Raw genomic sequence first — 22643 nt, 5'->3', positions numbered from 1 at the left:
GAAAGTATATTAAAAATAAATTAACATGCATTCACCATCAACAATGCACAAACGAAAGTCAGCACCTTGCCGGTTATCACATATTGTCTAAGAGAGTAGAATAAGAGTATATAATCATGCAAAACAAAATCAACAATACTGAAACAATACAGAACACTGACCCCGTGCATCAGAGCGACAACACCAGCATCTACCGCCCCACCTGAGAATTGAAGATGTGAATTGCAGATGGAATGAACGAATGTCTGTAGCGTGTGGATCTTGCGGTTGGTTGTCTGAATGTGTTGCTCCTGTCTGTCCGTCTACTGTCAAATTCCGGTCTGAGTGGGTGCGAGTCGTCAGCCAAAATCTTCTGTACCTTGTCAGTCAGTCGTCGTTCATGTATTGATGTGAAATTGTCCTGCTTCCTCCCAACCACCCCACTTGCTTTCTTGATGAATTTATCTAATCTATCCCTGTCTTGTTTGTTAATGTTGCCACCCCAACACACGGAGCCAAAGTACAACACACTATTGCACGTTGAAGTGTAAAACATCTGAAGGATTTCTTGTCTGATGTTAAAAGACCTGAGTTTTCTTAAAAAGTACAGGCGAGAGTGGAGTTTCTTCACAAGGGCATCAGAGTTTGGTTTCCATGTCAACTTATTGTCTATAATCACCCCCAAATACTTATACTGCTCTACCTTCTCTACGACCTCCCCCTTGATCACTATCTCCCTGTGTACATGTTCCCCCCTCCTGTTGTCCATTATCATTTCCTTTGTCTTCCCCACATTAAGCTCTAAATAGTTGTTTTCACACCACCCCACAAACCTATCTACCTCCTGCCTGTAGTCAGAGTCGTCGTCATCAGTCAGCAGTCCGGTCAGTCCAGTGTCGTCAGCAAACTTGGTTATGGGGCAGGAGTCACTAGAACTTCTAAAATCTGCTGTGTAGAGAGAAAAAAGAAAAGGTGAGAGTACTGTGCCTTGTGGTGCCCCTGTGTTTGTGCAGATTGTGTCTGAAACTGATTGCCCCCCCACCCTAACATACTGTGGCCTGTTTGTCAGGTAGTCCATAACCCAGAGGATGGTGGCTGCTGGGACATTCATGCTAAAAAGCTTCTCCGCCATTAAATGAGGCTGTATAGTATTAAAAGCGCTGGAAAAATCAAAGAACATCAAGCGAATATAAGAGCCAGGCTTTTCTAAATGAGAGTAGATCTTGTTTAAAACATTCAACACAGCATCATCAACACTCCTGTTTTTCCTGTATGCAAACTGACATGGATCAATAAAATCTTTCACACAATCACTCAGTTTGAACAAAACAACTCTCTCAAAGACTTTCATACAAACAGAAGTAAGTGCCACAGGTCTCAGGTCATTCATGGTTATCACAGTCTTTTTCTTTGGCACAGGAACAATGCATGAAGTTTTACATAGGGCCGGTACACTGCTAGCACCAAGCGACATGTTAAAAATGACTGAAAAAATAATAACTAAGTTGCTCTGCACATAGTTTTAACACTTTGGGCATCATCCCATCTGGTCCCCCCTGCCTTGCTAGCATTAACATTCTTCAGCCCCCTCTCCACCTCTTCTTCCGTCACCACTATTGGGGAATCCCCTTCCGTAAGCCCACTATCACTGGTCAACCTGTCCCACTGAGTGACTGTTACTGGGGTGTGTGTCAGATGGAGTGTTACACATCAAAGAGTGACTGTTACAATGGTGCGTGTCAGATGGAGTGTTAATTATAACTGAGTGACTGTTACCGGGGTGTGTGTCAGATGGAGAGTTAGACATCACTGAGTGACTGTTACTGGGGTGTGTGTCAGATGGAGTGTTACACATCAAAGAGTGACTGTTATCGGGTTGTATGTCAGATGGAGTGTTACACATCACTCAGTGACTGTTACCGGGATGTGTGTCAGATGGAGTGTTACACATCATTGAGTGACTGTTATCGGGGTGTGTGCCCGATGGAGTGTTAGACATCACTGAGTGACTGTTACCGGGGTGTGTGTCAGATGAAGTGTTAGACATCACTGAGTGACTGTTACCGGGGTGTGTGTCAGATGGAGTGTTAGACATCACTGAGTGACTGTTACCGGGGTGTGTGTCAAATGGAGTGTTACCTATCACTGAGTGACTGTTACCGGGGTGTGTGTCAGATGAAGTGTTACACATCACAGAGTGAATGTTACCGGGGTGTGTGTCAGATGGAGTGTTACACATCACTGAGTGACTGTTATCGGGGTGTGTGTCCGATTGAGTGTTAGACATCACTGAGTGACTGTTACCGGGGTGTATGTCAGATGGAGTGTTAGACATCACTGAGTGACTGTTACCGGGGTGTGTGTCAGATGGAATGTTAGACATCACTGAGTGACTGTTACCGGGGTGTGTGTCAAATGGAGTGTTAGATATCACTGAGTGACTGTTACCGGGGTGTGTGTCAGATGGAGTGTTAGACATCACTGAGTGACAGTTACCGGGGTGTGTGTCAAATGGAGTGTTACCTATCACTGAGTGACTGTTACCGGGGTGTGTGTCAGATGAAGTGTTACACATCACTGAGTGACTGTTACCGGGGTGTGTGTCAGATGAAGTGCTTCACATCACTGAGTGACTGTTATCGGGGTGTGTGTCAAATGGAGTGTTACCTATCACTGAGTGACTGTTACCGGGGTGTGTGTCAGATGGAGTGTTACACATCACAGAGTGACTGTTACCGGGGTGTGTGTCAGATGAAGTGCTTCACATCACTGAGTGACTGTTACTGGGGTGTGTGTGTCAGATGGAGTGTTACACATCAAAGAGTGACTGTTATAAGGGTGCGTGTCAGATGGAGTGTTAATTATAACTGAGTGACTGTTACCGGGGTGTGTGTCAGATGGAGAGTTAGCCATCACTGAGTGACTGTTACCGGGGTGTGTGTCAGATGGAGTGTTACACATCACAGAGTGACTGTTACAGGGGTATATGTCAGATGGAGTGTTACACATCACAGAGTGACAGTTATCGGGGTGTGTGTCAGATGGAGTGTTACACATCACAGAGTGACTGTTACCGGGGTATGTGTCAGATGGAGTGTTACACATCACTGCGTGAGTGTTACCGGGGTGTGTGCCCGATGGAGTGTTAGACATCACTGAGTGACTGTTACCGGGGTGTGTGTCAGATGAAGTGTTAGACATCACTGAGTGACTGTTACCGGGGTGTGTGTCAGATGGAGTGTTAGACATCACTGAGTGACTGTTACCGGGGTGTGTGTCAAATGGAGTGTTACCTATCACTGAGTGACTGTTACCGGGGTGTGTGTCAGATGAAGTGTTACACATCACAGAGTGAATGTTACCGGGGTGTGTGTCAGATGGAGTGTTACACATCACTGAGTGACTGTTATCGGGGTGTGTGTCCGATTGAGTGTTAGACATCACTGAGTGACTGTTACCGGGGTGTGTGTCAGATGGAGTGTTAGACATCACTGAGTGACGGTTACCGGGGTGTGTGTCAGATGGAATGTTAGACATCACTGAGTGACTGTTACCGGGGTGTGTGTCAAATGGAGTGTTACCTATCACTGAGTGACTGTTACCGGGGTGTGTGTCAGATGAAGTGTTACACATCACAGAGTGACTGTTACCGGGGTGTGTGTCAGATGAAGTGCTTCACATCACTGAGTGACTGTTATCGGGGTGTGTGTCAGGTGGAGTGTTACACATCACTGAGTAACTGTTACTGGGGTGTGTGTCAGATGGAGTGTTACACATCAAAGAGTGACTGTTACAAGGGTGCGTGTCAGCTGGAGTGTTACTTATCACTGAGTGACTGTTACCGGGGTGTGTGTCAGATGGAGAGTTAGACATCACTGAGTGACTGTTACTGGGGTGTGTGTCAGATGGAGTGTTACACATCAAAGAGTGACTGTTATCGGGTTGTGTGTCAGATGGAGTGTTAGACATCACTGAGTGACTGTTACCAGGGTGTGTGTTACACGACACTTGGGATAGACGAAGTTCTTAAATGTCGTATAGTTGTGTTCTTTTATTCTACGTGGCCCGTCTTCGCAGCAGCAGACAAAAACTCTTAAAATTGAGTTCGAGGATTTATTTAGCATTCCATACATACAACTGCACATCGTAGCAGAGCTCAAAGTAGAAGCTCTTTTAACATACAAATCGCGCTGGCCTATATAGTAAATACTCAATCTCGAGAATATTCCAGACCGAACATGATACAAAACTAAAATTAGATGAACTGTCCATGGACTAGAATAGCGACACTCTCTGTGACGTACATCAAAAGTGCCGACGCACTCAAGTTAATCCGAACGAAGCCACGAACCCACGACTTAAAACAACGTGGTAAACAACTTGTTTTGATAGATCTAGAAATGTCTAGAAAGATCTAGGGATGTCTCAATAACTTAAATAATAATAATAATAATAATAATAATTGTCAGTAAGTACTGGTGTCACATGACTGATGTGAACCAGTTGATTGGCTAATGGCGATGCGCTTAAATCTGTTAGCGCACTCTTGGAGTGCGCTAACTTTTCCACAGAGCGTATTCTTACGCCCTTTGCCAAAGCGAGACTGTACTCTCATCCTCAGAATTAATTAATGACATGTAGCTTATATTCTCCACTTTACCAAAAAATAACCATAAATGTCCTGCGGCTCAAAGCAGAAGTGTTTTTTTTTCTGACAGATCGCCGGCGCGTGTGCCACAGTGAATCCCACTGATCTAAAAATAGAAGCGGCTGTGTCTCTTCCACAATGGTCTCTTCTCGTTTTGACTTGCAAAGATTCTTCTCATATGCCGTGTTAGTGGCATGTAGCTTATTAACCACATTACCAAATGATGAGTTAGTATAAAATTCCCAGCGGCAAACACAAAACACAAGTGTTATTCCGATAACGTACCAGCTAGACTCTGTTATAGTAGACTACACTGAAATACGACTGCAATGAATGGTTTCCGAATTATTATTTCAAGGCAACAACAATCGGAATCGAAAACGTGTAGGGTTAAGAACGTTCTTACCATGTATAAAACTTATTACCAGCCTGCCTCATGCGTGCAGACGAGCAATTTTTGTTTTTAAAATGAGACTGCAGTGCAGTGGTTCGATTGCCCTAGCCGCCTAGCAGACGACATAAACCCCGCAGCAAATTAACATGTTGGGCGAATGTGAACAAACAAACGATGGGGATATAATACGTGTAGAGTTCAGAGCATTCTTACCGTTCATATATAGTACCAGACTCCCCGATGAGTGAAGATACAACACGAGAAACATACCACATTTACTTTGAACATGTGCTAACCGTGGCCATGGAGTCAATTCAAGGGGCAACACTCTGCACAGTCAATCTGTCGAAGCTCGATGAAGGTTTCGAATCGCAAATAACTAAGAGCACAGTCCTTTCTCCGAGTTTAAATGAGGTCTGTATGAAAGATCATCACTTTTTAGCTTAACGCTACTCTGGAATTTACCAACAGAAATTAAAACAAGAGTTTGCGTGTGACGAAAGCACGACACACTTGAGACAGCCCACACAAAAGTAGATCTGACACAAACCTGACCACACAGTTACGCCTATCCAAATGCGCGTAGCAAAATGTGCGTTTTGAATCTTCTTTTTACATTTAGTCAAGTTATGACTAAATGTTTTAACATCGAGGGGGGAATCCAGACGAGGGTCGTGGTGTATGTGCGTGTCTGTGTGTGTGTGTAGAGCGATTCAGACTAAACTACTGGACCGATCTTTATGAAATTTGACATGAGAGTTCCTGGGTATGAAATCCCCGAACGTTTTTTTCATTTTTTTGATAAATGTCTTTGATGACGTCATATCCGGCTTTTCGTGAAAGTTGAGGCGGCACTGTCACGCCCTCATTTTTCAACCAAATTGGTTGAAATTTTGGTCAAGTAATCTTTGACAAAGCCCGGACTTCGGTATTGCATTTCAGCTTGGTGGCTTAAAAATTAATTAATGACTTTGGTCATTAAAAATCTGAAAATTGTAAAAAAAAATAAAAATTTATAAAACGATCCAAATTTACGTTTATCTTATTTTTCATCATTTGCTGATTCCAAAAACATATAAATATGTTATATTCGGATTAAAAACAAGCTCTGAAAATTAAATATATAAAAATTATTATCAAATTTTTTTTTCGAAATCAATTTAAAAACACTTTCCTCTTATTCCTTGTTGGTTCCTGATTCCAAAAACATATAGATATGATATGTTTGGATTAAAAACACGCTCAGAAAGTTAAAACGAAGAGAGGTACAGAAAAGCGTGCTATCCTTCTCAGCGCAACGAATACCCCGCTCTTCTTGTCAATTCCACGGGCACTGCCTTTGCCACGGGCGGTGGAGTGACGATGCTACGAGTATACGGTCTTGCTGCGTTGCGTTGCGTTCAGTTTCATTCTGTGAGTTCGACAGCTACTTGACTAAATGTTGTATTTTCGCCTTACGCGACTTGTTTCTCTTGCGGTACTGACAATATCGTTATTGAAACTATCACAGTGCACTAAGAGATTTATAGAGCAAATCTCGAAAATGATTATTGAATTTTCTCGATTTGCTCTATAAATCCCTTAGTTCACTGGGATGTCTCAATAACTAGAATTATTATTATAAAACATTATTATAAAACATTCTTTTATAGCGCTGTTCACCGCCGAATGGCAGTCTCATGGCGCTTTACATTAGACATTAACATTTAACATTTTACATACAAAGTTTTCTCGTAAGAAATAACATACAAGCATTAAAAACAATTCATTGACAACGACCACTTATAGTTATATAAAATAATCTAGAATGTTTTGTTTTTTAAAACGATGAAGAAAAAGGAAAAAAACCAACCACGTAAGATATAAGTAATAGACACATAGTTACACATAAAAAGTGTGACAATATAACAGAACTCATATAAAAGCGTACAGATCTAAAACAGAACGAAGATGTAACATAGACTGTGGGGCAACAAATTAAACAACTAACAACTAGTCATCACTGAGTGAGTGTTACCGGGGTGTGTGTCAGATGGAGTGTTATACATCACTAAGTGAATGTTACCGGGGTGTGTGTCAGATGGAGTGTTGCTGTCATGGAGCGGTCACAAGACAACAGCAGCACGTGATGGCCATGCACCAACTAACACAGTCCTGCACAAAACGTTCAACAAGCTGTCTAAAGACCTCAACTTCCACGACTTCAAGAAAGAGAGAAGTCTTGTGGTCACGCTGAGCTACGTGCCTGAGGTTAGTTTACCTGTGTCAACACCAGGGTATAGAGAGGTCAGTTTACCTCTATTAACGCCAGGGTATAGAGAGGTCAGTTTACCTGTATTAACACCAGGGTATAGAGAGGTCAGTTTACCTGTATCAACACCAGGGTATAGAGAGGTCAGTTTACCTGTATTAACACCAGGGTATAGAGAGGTCAGTTTACCTGTATCAACACCAGGGTATAGAGAGGTCAGTTTACCTGTATTAACACCAGGGTATAGAGAGGTCAGTTTACCTGTATTAACACCAGGGTATAGAGAGGTCAGTTTACCTGTATTAACACCAGGGTATAGAGAGGTCAGTTTACCTGTATTAACACCAGGGTATATAGAGGTCAGTTTACCTGTATTAACACCAGGGTATAGAGAGGTCAGTTTACCTGTATTAACACCAGGGTATAGAGAGGTCAGTTTACCTGTATTAACACCAGGGTATAGAGAGGTCAGTTTACCTGTATTAACACCAGGGTATAGAGAGGTCAGTTTACCTGTATCAACACCAGGGTACAGAGAGGTCAGTTTACCTGTGTTAACACTAGGGTATATAGAGGTCAGTTTACCTGTATTAACACCAGTGTATAGAGAGGTCAGTTTACCTGTATTAACACCATGGTATGGAGAGGTCAGTTTACCTGTATTAACACCAGGGTATAGAGAGGTCAGTTTACCTGTATCAACACCAGGGTATAGAGAGGTCAGTTTACCTGTATTAACACCAGGGTATATAGAGGTCAGTTTACCTGTATTAACACCAGGGTATAGAGAGGTCAGTTTACCTGTATTAACACCAGGGTATAGAGAGGTCAGTTTACCTGTATTAACACCAGGGTATAGAGAGGTCAGTTTACCTGTATTAACACCAGGGTATAGAGAGGTCAGTTTACCTGTATTAACACCAGGATATAGAGAGGTCAGTTTACCTGTATTAACACCAGGGTATATAGAGGTCAGTTTACCTGTATTAACACCAGGGTATATATAGGTCAGTTTACCTGTATTAACACCAGGGTATAGAGAGGTCAGTTTACCTGTATTAACACCAGGGTATAGAGAGGTCAGTTTACCTGTATCAACACCAGGGTATAGAGAGGTCAGTTTACCTGTATTAACACCAGGGTATAGAGAGGTCAGTTTACCTGTATTAATACCAGGGTATAGAGAGGTCAGTTTACCTGTATTAACACCAGGGTATATAGAGGTCAGTTTACCTGTATTAACACCAGGGTATAGAGAGGTCAGTTTACCTGTATTAACACCAGGGTACAGAGAGGTCAGTTTACCTGTGTTAACACTAGGGTATATATATAGGTCAGTTTACCTGTATTAACACCAGTGTATAGAGATGTCAGTTTACCTGTATTAACACCATGGTATGGAGAGGTCAGTTTACCTGTATTAACACCAGGGTATAGATAGATCAGTTTACCTGTATTAACACCAGGGTATAGAGAGGTCAGTTTACCTGTATTAACACCAGGGTATAGATAGGTCAGTTTACCTGTATTAACACCAGGGTATAGAGAGGTCAGTTTACCTGTATTAACACCAGGGTATAGAGAGGTCAGTTTACCTGTATTAACACCATGGTATAGAGAGGTCAGTTTACCTGTATTAACACCATGGTATAGAGAGGTCAGTTTACCTGTATTAACACCAGGGTATAGAGAGCTCAGTTTACCTATATCAACACCAGGGTATAGAGAGCTCAGTTTACCTGTATTAACACCATGGTATAGAGAGGTCAGTTTACCTGTATTAACACCAGGGTATAGAGAGGTCAGTTTACCTGTATTAACACCAGGGTATAGAGAGGTCAGTTTACCTGTATTAACACCATGGTACAGAGAGGTCTGTTTACCTGTATTAACACCAGGATATAGAGAGGTCAGTTTACATGTATTAACACAATGGTATAGAGAGGTCTGTTTACCTGTATTAACACCAGGGTATAGAGAGGTCAGTTTACCTGCATTAACACCATGGTATAGAGAGGTCAGTTTACCTGTATTAACACCAGGGTATAGAGAGGTCAGTTTACCTGTATTAACACCAGGGTATAGAGAGCTCAGTTTACCTATATCAACACCAGGGTATAGAGAGCTCAGTTTACCTGTATTAACACCAGGGTATAGAGAGGTCAGTTTACCTGTATTAACATCAGGGTATATAGAGGTCAGTTTACCTGTATCAACACCATGATATATAGAGGTCAGTTTACCTGTATCAACACCATGATATAGAGAGGTCAGTTTACCTGTATCAACACCATGATATAGAGAGGTCAGTTTAGCTGTATCAACACCAAGATATATAGAGGTCAGTTTACCTGTATTAACACCAGTGTATAGAGAGGTCAGTTTACCTGTATTAACACCAGGGTATAGAAAGCTCAGTTTACCAATATCAACACCGTGGTATAGAGAGGTCAGTTTACCTGTGTTAACACCATGATATAGAGAGGTCAGTTTACCTGTGTTAACACCAGGGTATAGAGAGGTCAGTTTACCTGTATCAACACCAGGGTATTCATAGGTCAGTTTACCTGCATTAACACCAGGGTATAGAGAGCTCAGTTTACATGTATTAACATCAGGGTATATAGAGGTCAGTTTACCTGTATTAACACCAGGGTATAGAGAGGTCAGTTTACCTGTATTAACACCAGGGTATAGAGAGGTCAGTTTACCTGTATTAACACCAGGGTATAGAGAGGTCAGTTTACCTGTATTAACACCATGGTACAGAGAGGTCTGTGTACCTGCATTAACACCAGAGTATAGAGATGTCAGTTTACCTGTATCAACACCAGGGTATAGATAGGTCAGTTTACCTGTATTAACACCAGGGTATAGAGAGGTCAGTTTACCTGTATTAACACCAGGGTATAGAGAGGTCAGTTTACCTGTATTAACACCATGGTACAGAGAGGTCTGTTTACCTGCATTAACACCAGAGTATAGAGAGGTCTGTTTACCTGTATTAACACCAGGGTATAGATAGGTCAGTTTACCTGTATTAACACCAGGGTATAGAGAGGTCAGTTTACCTGTGTTAACACCAGGGTATAGAGAGGTCAGTTTACATGGAGTAACATCAGGGTATAGAGAGGTCAGTTTACCTGTATTAACACCATGGTATAGAGAGGTCAGGTTACCTGTGTTAACAGCAGGGTATAGAGAGGTCAGTTTACCTGTGTTAACACCATGATATAGAGAGGTCAGTTTACCTGTGTTAACACCAGGGTATAGAGAGGTCAGTTTACCTGTATTAACACGTACCAGGGTATAGAGAGGTCAGTTTACCTGTATTAACACCAGGGTATGTAGAGGTCAGTTTACCCCTACATAACACCAGGGTATAGAGAGGTATGTGTACCTGTATTAACACCAGGGTATATAGAGGTCAGTTTACCTATTTTAACTTTAGGGCATAGAGAGATCAGTTTACTTGTCATAACACCAGGATATAGAGAGGTATATGTACCTGTTTTAACATCAGAGTTTGAGTGGTTAGTTTACATGTATTAACACCAGGGTATAGAGAGGTCAGTTTACCTGGAATGACACTAGGGTATCGTTTGGATATCGGCAAAAAAGTACCAACTTCCGAAACGTTATGCTTTGATGATCGAAAAAGGGATGTGTGAGACCATCCAATCCCGAATTCCCTCACGTGTCTATCAGAATAGCTATATTGTTCATTGGCTTTATTGACGCACGTTTTTAACCACTAACTGCTTCCCTTTATATGATAAACCGTCCATAGATCGTCGTTCTCCCGTACTAACTCCTATAGTATGTCATCGAGAATAGAGGATTTTGGGATATCCTTTTCATGTGCCTTTTGGCGATTGCTCAATGCATTTCGCATCAATAATGTCGGTCTCGCTTGAAATTATCGTGACCGGGAGCGTAGGGTCAGTCATGAACTGAACTGGCCCTGAACAGTGAGATATGGAGAACAGTACACACATACGAACGGAGAGACTCGGAAACTCGAGTCACTGAGTCGTCGCCACGCTCGAGAACTCAAGTGTAATATTTGAAGTTAAAATCTCCCTCGACTACAGTGCGACAAAATAGCTCAATCGATAAAGTCCCCGATTGAAGGTGCGCTAGTCCTTACTTTTGTTGTCCCCGATTCGCTTCGAATGCATTTTTATTTTTATTTTTTTCTGAACTCGTAATTCTTGTATTTTATTCATTTGCTTCATTCCAAACGGTTTTCAGCTTTTTGTTGTTTTCTTAACTCTATATACGTGTACTTTTTTCATTTTGATTGATCCCAAAGATTTTGTGTTGTGTATTGAAAATCGAATATAGTGTATGTGTGCCATTGAACAGCCTTCCCACAATCCCGTATTCTATTTTTAGTAATGGATATTCCCAAGGAAAGGTCATATGTATTATCGCTTGTTGACTGCTGGTAATAGTACTTAGCTGCTTCTATAATGATAGGCTTCTGACCAAACTGTATCAGGTTTGCTCGCTTCAAGTTTTGCTCCGTAATACAACTGTTGGGTCACGTCCAAGAAACCGACTTCGACACCAGGACCAGTTGACTGACCTTGACACTGATAAAATAAGGGACGTACCTCAATAGTTATACCGTAAATATCCTAGCAAACGTCCACCCCCCCTCCGCACAGATTCCGGGTAAAAGTAGGGGGTGGGCGTTTGCTGGGTATACACCCCTTTGCAAGATAACGTGTCATGACATTTTCACGAGACTGATTTTGTGCAGATTTTAAAATACGGGGCATTGGTTTTTGTCAGGTCGATTTTAGGGGTGACCTTGTTTGACAGGCTGCCACGGGATGCCTATACAAAGTACCACCGATCAAACAAACGATATGAACAGTAGACATAATTACCTTGTCCAGCATATACAGTGCAAATAAAATGGATTGTGGTTTAACGCTTTTCTGAGCGTGCGAAAATTGTTGCAATAATTTGTTGGCCTAGTTTATATAAAATAAGATTTTTTTTTTTTTTACTGAAAAGCAACGTAAGGTATCAATGATACATTTAACGAAAATACAGAAACGGCAAAATTTGGCGGTTTTTATCTCATGTACAATGAGAAAGTCAAATGAACAATCCATCGAGAATTGGTTGCTTTGTTAAGCTATCGCCCATAAATAAATCCCTGCGCCTTGAATATGTGCGCGATATAAATTGCATAAAATTTATAAAAAAAATAAAATCCCTGCGCTTAGAACTGTACCCACGGAATACGCGCGATATAAGCTATTGATTGATTGATTGATTTGTTGTAACTAAAAGCGCTTAGAACTGTACCCACGGAATACGCGCGATATAAGCCTCATATTGATTGATTGATTGATTTGTTGTAACTAAAAGTGCTTAGAACTGTACCCACGGAATACGCGCTATATAAGCTTCCTATTGATTGATTGATTGATAAAAGAACAACCTGTTCTGGATGGAGAATTGATTTGCCTTTTTTAAGCACGATTAAAGACTCATTTACTGGTCTTTTTTTCTGAGTAACAGGGAGAGGATGGGGTGACCAAGACATCTCCCTGTACTCGTCATCAGCTACAGCTGATGTCATCGTCAGTGTCATCGTCAGTGTCATCGGACACAAACCTGGCCCAGGTCACGTGGCAGACCTTGATCACCACAAGTAAGTGTCTGAGTAGGGGAATATGTATTTTGACTTGTACAGATCACGTGACAGAATGATCATAACAAGTAAGTGTCTGAGTAGGACAATGTATGTTTTGACTTGTACAGGTCACGTGACAGACTGATCACCACAAGTAAGTGTATGAGTAGGACAATGTATATTTTGACTTGTACAGGTCACGTGACAGACTGATCACTACAAGTAGGTGTCTGAGTAGGGCAATGTATATTTTGACTTGTACAGATCACGTGACAGACTGATCACCACAAGTAAGTGTATGAGTAGGACAATGTATATTTTGACTTGTACAGGTCACGTGACAGACTGATCACTACAAGTAGGTGTCTGAGTAGGGCAATGTACACATCACAGGTCACACGGACATCTCTTATCACCACAAGTAAGTGTCTGAGTAGGGCAATGTACACATCACAGGTCACACGGACAAATCTTATCACCACAAGTAAGTGTCTGAGCAGGGCAATGTATGCCTCGCAGGTCACACGGACATCTCTTATCGCCACAAGTAAGTGTCTGAGTAGGGCAATGTACACATCACAGGTCACACGGACATCTCTTATCGCCACAAGTAAGTGTCTGAGTAGGGCAATGCACGCATCACAGGTCACACGGACATCTCTTATCGCCACAAGTAAGTGTCTGAGTAGGGCAATGTACGCATCGCAGGTCACACGGACAACTCTTATCACTACAAGTAAGTGTCTGAGTAGGGCAATGTACACATCACAGGTCACACGGACATCTCTTATCACCACAAGTAAGTGTCTGAGTAGGGCAATGTACACATCACAGGTCACACGGACATCTCTTATCACCACAAGTAAGTGTCTGAGTAGGGCAATGTACGCATCACAGGTCACACGGACATCTCTTATCACCACAAGTAAGTGTCTGAGTAGGGCAATGTACACATCACAGGTCACACGGACATCTCTTATCGCCACAAGTAAGTGTCTGAGTAGGGCAATGTACACATCACAGGTCACACGGACATCTCTTATCACCACAAGTAAGTGTCTGAGTAGGGCAATGCACGCATCACAGGTCACACGGACATCTCTTATCACCACAAGTAAGTGTCTGAGTAGGGCAATCTACGCATCGCAGGTCACACGGACAACTCTTATCACAAGTAAGTGACTGAATAGGGCAATGTACACATCACAGGTCACACGGACATCTCTTATCACCACAAGTAAGTGTCTGAGTAGGGCATTGTACGCATTACAGGTCACACGGACAAATCTTATCACCACAAGTAAGTGTCTGAGTAGGGCAATGTACACATCACAGGTCACACGGACAAATCGTATCACCACAAGTAAGTGTCTGAGTAGGGCAATGTACGCATCACAGGTCACACGAGCAGCTCTTAGTACCACAAGTAAGTGTCTGAGTAGGGCAATGCACGCATCACAGGTCACACGGACATCTCTTATCACCACAAGTAAGTGTCTGAGTAGGGCAATCTACGCATCGCAGGTCACACGGACAACTCTTATCACCACAAGTAAGTGTCTGAGTAGGGCAATGTACGCATCACAGGTCACACGGACATCTCTTATCACCACAAGTAAGTGTCTGAGTAGGGCAATGTACACATCACAGGTCACACGGACAACTCGTATCACCACAAGTAAGTGTCTGAGTAGGGCAATGTACACATCACAGGTCACACGGACATCTCTTATCACCACAAGTAAGTGTCTGAGTAGGGCAATGCACGCATCACAGGTCACACGGACATCTCTTATCACCACAAGTAAGTGTCTGAGTAGGGCAATGTACGCATCACAGGTCATATGGACAACTTTTATCACCACAAGTAAATTGAGTTTTTCTGATTGACAAATTGAGGCACGTTCGGTGCTGTTATCTCCTCCAGGATTCCGAACTGCTCTTGATTCAAGTGTTAAAAAATCAGGAGTCCACATTTCGGTTTTGAATTTTGAAATGCTAGCAGTCTATCTATGTTTGGTTTTCTATTCCGTGTGAACATAAAATAGTGAGAGTTCAACTGTTCTGTCGTGTATCTACATGGTGTTTACATATAAAAATATATTTTCTTGGGACATTGCCATCTAAAACCGTCAATATTTCGGGAGGTCGTGAGTTCGAATCCCGGTCGCTGCCGCCTGGTGGGTTAAGAGTGGAGATTTTTTCGATCTCCCAGGTCAACTTATGTGCAGACCTGCTAGTGACTTAACCCCCTTCGTGTGTACACGCAAGCACAAGACCAAGTGCGCACAGAAAAGATCCTGTAACCCATGTCAGAGTTCGGTGGGTTATAGAAACACGAAACTACCCAGCATTACTACCCAACGAAAGCGGAGTGAGCTGACTATGCTTTCAGAGTATAGTGTGGGGAACCCAAAATTAATGGGCAAACGAGCTCACACGTCACCAGAATTCCTGGAACGCTGAAAAAGGAGAAGAAGAACATTCAAAACCATGTCATGAATTAATCGTTTCAAGAACTGACCTTTCTTGTTTTGTGTTTTAAATGGATAAGATAGCACACGATGTGTATTACAAGCCCACAGCTGTAGACTCGTTGTTCTGTGTTTTAAATGGATAAGATAGCACAAGATGTGTAATTCAAGCCCACAGCTGTAGACTCGTTGTTTTAAATGGATAAGATAGCGCAAGATGTGTATTACACGCCCACAGCTGTAGACTCGTTGTTTTAAATGGATAAGATAGCACAAGATGTGTATTACACGCCCACAGCTGTAGACTCGTTGTTTTGTGTTGTAAATGGATAAGATAGCACACGATGTGTATTTCAAGCCCACAGCTGTCGACTCGTTGTTTTGTGTTGTAAATGGATAAGATAGCACAAGATGTGTATTTCAATCCCACAGCTGTAGACTCGTTGTTTTGTGTTGTAAATGGATAAGATAGCACAAGATGTGTATTTCAAGCCCACAGCTGTCGACTCGTTGTGTGACAGGTGTGAGGGAGGGGGACACGAGGCCGGTGGTGTGTGTGTTGGTGGGGGGAGACACAGAGTCTCTCAAGACAGCGGTCACTGCAGTCAGCGGCAACATCCCTGTCATCGTCATGAAGGTCAGGATATGTGTGTGTGTGTGTGTGTGTGTGTGTGTGTGTGTGTGTGTGTATGCGTATGTGTCTCTCTCTCTCTCTCTCTCTCTCTCTCTCTCTCTCTCTCTCTCTCTCTCTCTCTCTCTCTATCGGGCGCTAGCCTTTGGTTATAGTTTGCCATCCATCAAGAAGTATGTGTCTGAACTGAAGGACCGCTCAGCTGTTCGTTCTGTTAAAAACGTACACAGAAACAATTCAAGTTCCGACGGGTGGTCAGAGATAACACAGGCGACAGACAGTCACGGCTAGTACATTTTAAGGGGCTTATTGTCCGTCAGGTCTTAATTGCCTATATTGGACATGAATTGGTTTATACGATTCGAATATGCGTGTTTAGGTGGTATCAGCCATCTGCACTTATGGTAGAATGACCAAAATCTTTTACGTGCCATTGTGGTGACACGGGGGTGGGAGATGGATACCGTCTCTGGGTCTGCACATAAAGTTGACCCGTGTCCGTCCCGGCCCGGATTCGAACCAGCGACCTTTCGATCACAAGTCCAGTGCTCTACCACCTGAGCTACCCGGGCCCCCAGTCACTGCTCTGTGAAACAAATGATTTTGTGTTGATCAAGGACTGCAGCAGCAACGATCTTCCAGGCACATACTGGGTGATAAAGCATGCAACTCGCCACGTGCTACCAGAGGAGCAGGGGTACCACCGTACCTTGACAAGCTTCGCCATGGGTCACCAGTCGACAGAGGAAAATTCAAAGATAAACTAAGGACAGTGCTACGCGAAGTGTCTGGGCTACGAAACGTGACAAGTTTCTATCTCGGTTAACAGCCTCGATCGTTGTTCGGTTCGCGTGTGATTCGGGACTCTTGGTCTCGTCCAGACATTTGAGAGAACGATATAATTTGTATTACACAATGAGAACAATACAATATCAAAATTGACGCGGAAAATACCATGTCGGGTAAACATCTGTACAATGTAAAACGTCTGTTGATTTCGAAATTGTCTCCCTCGACCCAAACCTCCCCGTCGCAATGAACTTTCAAGTTTTAGCGATTACATTTTCTGAGTTTTCTGAGTTCTGAGTTCTCTCTCTCTCTCTCTCTCTCTCTCTCTCTCTCTCTCTCTCTCTCTCTCTCTCTCTCTCTCTCTCTCTCTCTCTCTCTCTCTCTCTCTCTCTCTCTCTCTCTCTCTCTCTCTCTCTCTCTCTCTCTCTCTCTCTCTCTCTCTCTCTCTCTCTCTTTTTCCTAATACAAATATAAATACTGCCAATCACGGAGGCAATGAATCTACCTTGCATCGACCCCACATAGCTATATTTTCTGACAGGACGTTAAAAACAAGAGGATAAAGTAACCCAACAACAAATAAACAACAATTTAAGCCAATAAACGGCCATTGAAATGCTTGGCTGCTGCAACATTGTGATTATTGTCACAGGGAACTGGAGGCTTTACAGACCTACTGGCTTCACGAAATAACCACACTATGATTATTGTCACAGGGAACTGGAGGCTTTGCAGACCTTCTGGCTTCACGAAATAACCACACTATGATTATTGTCACAGGGAACTGGAGGCTTTACAGACCTACTGGCTTCACGAAATAACCACACTATGATTATTGTCACAGGGAACTGGAGGCTGTGCAGACCTACTGGCTGGCTTCACGAAATAATCACACTATGATTATTGTCACAGGGAACTGGAGGCTTTACAGACCTACTGGCTTCACGAAATAACCACACTATGATTATTGTCACAGGGAACTGGAGGCTTTACAGACCTACTGGCTTCACGAAATAACCACACTATGATTATTGTCACAGGGAACTGGAGGCTGTGCAGACCTACTGGCTGGCTTCACGAAATAATCACACTATGATTATTGTCACAGGGAACTGGAGGCTTTACAGACCTACTGGCTTCACGAAATAACCACACTATGATTATTGTCACAGGGAACTGGAGGCTTTGCAGACCTTCTGGCTTCACGAAATAACCACACTATGATTATTGTCACAGGGAACTGGAGGCTTTGCATACCTACTGGCTTCACGAAATAATCACACTACGATTATTGTCACAGGGAACTGGAGGCTTTGCAGACCTACTGGCTTCACGAAATAACCACACTATGATTATTGTCACAGGGAAGTGCTTCACGAAATAATCACACTATGATTATTGTCACAGGGAACTGGAGGCTTTACAGACCTACTGGCTTCACGAAATAACCACACTATGATTATTGTCACAGGGAACTGGAGGCTTTGCAGACCTTCTGGCCTGGCTTTACCACAAGGCCACACTGGACTACGAAAGAAAGCGTGTGCATGGGAAGGTGCAAACAGTGTAAGTTTCTTTGATCTCGAGGGGATGAACTAGGGATCTGGTTTGTTTGTTTGAGAAGCATAGCGGCATTAGCATTGCCTTAAATTACTTACGATTTAGTGTATGTTACGACTAGTGTTAGTACAAAGCTTTAAAGGTGTGAAGGCAGTATTTTAAGTGATACATTAAATGTACTGGCTTTGTCTTATTGCCTGCCATAACAGGCTCGGGAATACCTGAACATCGACCCTCGGAAACAAACATGCCAGTTATCCAGGACTCGGAGGTGTGTAACCATTCTGTAGAGATGAGTAGTTGTGCAAAGGGTGTAGACTTCACTGTGTAGTGACAATTGTGTACGGTGCTGACACAAAAATGCTCAAAGTTCCCCTCGGACGCAATAAGAAAACTCAAGGACAACGTGCCTTCTCCTACATCGGCCCTGTAACCTGGAATAGCCTGCCTCTCTCTGTCCGTGATTCTGATACCCCGACCCAGTTCAAAAGCTCCCTCAAGACCCACCTTTTCCGATCCGCCTTTTCTGCTGATCAGTGAGAAGCAGTTACTTCACCTGGTACAAAATGTTTGGCACCGATGTATAATATTCTTTTATAGTTTTTAATAATGTACAGTTAGATATTTGCTTTATTATCCTTTATTTTGTACTTGTTTTATTATTATTATTATTTTTGTACTGTTATTGTGTGGTATGTAAGGTTGTGAGATTGTTATGTACAAGTGTATGCATGAAGCGCCTTTGTAAACGCCACGAGCTTCCCTTTGGGAAGGTGTGCGCGTATAAATAATCATCATTATTATTATTATTATTATTATTTACGGTGTTTCAGCACTGTGCGGGTGGTGGAAGGGTGTAGACTTCACTGTGTAGTGACAATTGTGCACGGTGTTTCAGCACTATACGGGTGGTGGAAGGGTGTAGACTTCACCTTGTAGTGACAATTGTGTACGGTGTTTCAGCACTGTACGGGTGGTGGAAGGGTGTAGACTTCACTGTGTAGTGACAACTGTGTACGGTGTTTCAGCACTGTACGGGTGATGGAAGGGTGTAGACTTCACTGTGTAGTGACAATTGTGTACGGTGTTTCAGCACTATACGGGTGATGGAAGGGTGTAGACTTCACCTTGTAGTGACAATTGTGTACGGTGTTTCAGCACTGTACGGGTGGTGGAAGGGTGTAGACTTCACCTTGTAGTGACAATTGTGTACGGTGTTGCAGCACTATACGGGTGGTGGAAGGGTGTAGACTTCACCTTGTAGTGACAATTGTGTACGGTGTGTCAGCACTATACGGGTGGTGGAAGGGTGTAGACTTCACCTTGTAGTGACAATTGTGTTCGGTGTTTCAGCACTATACGGGTGATGGAAGGGTGTAGACTTCACCTTGTAGTGACAATTGTGTACGGTGTTTCAGCACTATACGGGTGATGGAAGGGTGTAGACTTCACCTTGTAGTGACAATTGTGTACGGTGTTTCAGCACTATACGGGTGATGGAAGGGTGTAGATCAGGCAAACAGATCGGTTGAGGACGCTATAGCGCTAGGTCTGTTCCACATCCTGCGTCATCTGGAGAAGTCACGTTCATACGCTAGAATCTTATTTCTCGATTTTAGTAGTGCTTTTAATACAATTATCCCCCACATGCTGTTTGACAAGCTGTCAGCCCTGAACGTACATCCGTCCATCTGTCATTGGGTTTTAGACTTTCTCATAGACCGTCCACAGGTAGTCAAGGTGAACGGTTCATACTCTTGCTCAGCCACGCTGAACACAGGGGCACCCCAGGGGTGTGTGCTTTCGCCACTTTTATTCACACTTTTCACGAACGACTGTGTATCATCAGATCCATCTGTGCTGGTTCTGAAGTTTTCAGATGACACGACAGTTGAGGGGCTGATTTCCAACGATGATGAAAATGTGTATAGAGAGGAGGTGGAACAGTTGGTTGGCTGGTGCTCTGACAATAACTTTGAGCTCAATGTCTCTAAAACCAAAGAAATGATTGTAGATTTTAGAAAGAACAAACTCGCACTCACCCCTTTAGAGATCAACGGTGTAAGTGTTGAGCAGGTCGACTCCTTTAGATTTTTAGGCACAATCATCTCGAGCGACCTCACATGGGACAAAAACACAGAGCCCATTATCAAGAAGTGTCAGCAGAGGCTTCACTTCCTTGGACAGCTGAAGAAATTTAGACTGAACCAAGCCATCCAAAAGCAGTTCTATAGGGCTACTGTAGAAAGCATTCTGTGTTTTTCAGTCACCGTGTGGTTTAGCGGTGCCAGTGCTAGGAACAAGGAAGAGCTGGAGCGCATTGTCAGACAAGCGTCTCGTATTGTGGGTTGCGAACTTCCGTCAGTCGCCTCACTGTACAGCTCACGTTTAGCAAAGAGAGTTAGGGGTATAGTGGCAGACTCATCTCACCCAGCCAGCCATCTGTTCGAGCCCCTCCCGTCAGGCAAGCGCTTCCGCGCTCTGAAGAGCAGGACTTCTCGTTTCAGGAACAGTTTCTTTCCTGAGGCAGTCCTTGCGGCCTCAATGGTGGATCGTTCTTAGATAGATCTGTTAGATCTGTGATATGTGTCAGCTAAAGTTTTGAAATGGATCGAGTATCCTTAAATGAAATATCTTAATAGATATAAGGGTTGTGTCCTTTGAATAACTGTGTCAGCATAAACTCGGATTTATTATATTGATGACTATATTTTTAGATATGATTTTAGGGAATTCATTTATCTTTATCCATGTATCCTGTGATTACTCCTGTCAAATTGGTGCTAAAGAAACAACCAGTCCGTTTTGAATTGTCTGGTTGGTATACACATGTAAATAGGCCCAGTGAAATCAAACACTTTATCTGTACATATTTATTATGATATATGCGTGTGGAAGGAGTGTGAAGTTCTATGCATACACCATAACAAAATCCTGTGCTTTGCATTTGGTAAATAAATTGTTTGACTTGACTTGACTTCACTGTGTAGTGACAATTGTGTACGGTGTTTCAGCACTGTACGGCTGGTGGAAGGGTGTAGACTTCACTGTGTAGTGACAATTGTGTACGGTGTTTCAGCCCTGTGCGGGTGGTGTACGGGTGTAGACTTCACTGTGTAGTGACAATTGTGTACGGTGTTTCAGCACTGTACGGGTGGTGGAAGGGTGTAGACTTCACTGTGTAGTGACAATTGTGCACGGTGTTTCAGCACTGTACGGGTGGTGGAAGGGTGTAGACTTCACCTTGTAGTGACAATTGTGCACGGTGTTTCAGCACTGTACGGGTGGTGGAAGGGTGTAGACTTCACTGTGTAGTGACAATTGTGTACGGTGTTTCAGCACTGTGCGGGTGGTGGAAGGGTGTAGACTTCACTGTGTAGTGACAATTGTGTACGGTGTTTCAGCACTGTGCGGGTGGTGTACGGGTGTAGACTTCACTGTGCAGTGACAATTGTGTACGGTGTTTCAGCACTGTACGGGTGGTGGACGGGTGTAGACTTCACTGTGTAGTGACAATTGTGAACGGTGTTTCAGCACTGTGCGGGTGGTGGAAGGGTGTAGACTTCACCTTGTAGTGACAATTGTGTACGGTGTTTCAGCACTGTACGGGTGGTGGACGGGTGTAGACTTCACTGTGTAGTGACAATTATGTAGGGTGTTTCAGCCCTGTGCGGGTGATGGAAGGGTGTAGACTTCACCTTGTAGTGACAATTGTGTACGGTGTTTCAGCACTGTACAGGTGGTGGACGGGTGTAGACTTCACTGTGTAGTGACAATTGTGTACGGTGTTTCAGCCCTGTGCGGGTGATGGAAGGGTGTAGACTTCACTGTGTAGTGACAATTGTGTACGGTGTTTCAGCACTGTACGGGTGATGGAAGGGTGTAGACTTAACCTTGTAGTGACAATTGTGTACGGTGTTTCAGCACTGTGCGGGTGGTGGACGGTGTAGACTTCACTGTGTTCGTGACAATTGTGTACGGATTTTCAGCACTGTACGGCTGGTGGAAGGATGTAGACTTCACTGTGTAGTGAGTGACATTTGTGTACGGTGTTTCAGCACTGTACGGGTGGTGGAAGGGTGTAGACTTCACTGTGTAGTGACAATTGTGTACGGTGTTTCAGCACTGTACGGCTGGTGGAAGGATGTAGACTTTACTGTGTAGTAACAATTGTGTACGGTGTTTCAGCACTGTACGGCTTGTTGAAGGATGTAGACTTCACTGTGTAGTGACAATTGTGTACGGTGTTTTAGCACTGTGC

At 43.2% G+C, this 22643-nt stretch overlaps 1 protein-coding gene across 1 annotated transcript; it reads left to right on the top strand.

The window, feature by feature from the left end:
* The first annotated feature begins 7079 nt into the window (after positions 1-7079).
* Positions 7080-18404, top strand: LOC138950487 (uncharacterized). Its single transcript, XM_070322208.1, has 4 exons — positions 7080-7271; positions 12814-12946; positions 15924-16039; positions 18294-18404. Exons 1-4 carry the CDS (start codon positions 7080-7082, stop codon positions 18390-18392), a joined length of 540 nt encoding a protein of 179 aa, XP_070178309.1. The 3' UTR covers positions 18393-18404.
* The last annotated feature ends 4239 nt before the right edge of the window (positions 18405-22643 follow it).

Source organism: Littorina saxatilis, linkage group LG1, assembly GCF_037325665.1.
Source record: "Littorina saxatilis isolate snail1 linkage group LG1, US_GU_Lsax_2.0, whole genome shotgun sequence".
Lineage (NCBI taxonomy): Eukaryota > Metazoa > Mollusca > Gastropoda > Littorinimorpha > Littorinidae > Littorina > Littorina saxatilis.
This window is presented reverse-complemented; position numbering and strand designations above follow the sequence as displayed.

What these genes read in the sequence shown, in the direction of transcription:
- LOC138950487 (XM_070322208.1), top strand. Translation starts at nt 7,080, where the DNA reads ATGTTACCGGGGTGTGTGTCAGATGGAGTGTTGCTGTCATGGAGCGGT. An exon ending in CGCTGAGCTACGTGCCTGAG is followed by an intron (nt 7,272 to 12,813) that starts GTTAGTTTACCT and finishes TCTGAGTAACAG; the next exon opens with GGAGAGGATGGGGTGACCAA. An exon ending in TCCCTGTCATCGTCATGAAG is followed by an intron (nt 16,040 to 18,293) that starts GTCAGGATATGT and finishes TTATTGTCACAG; the next exon opens with GGAACTGGAGGCTTTGCAGA.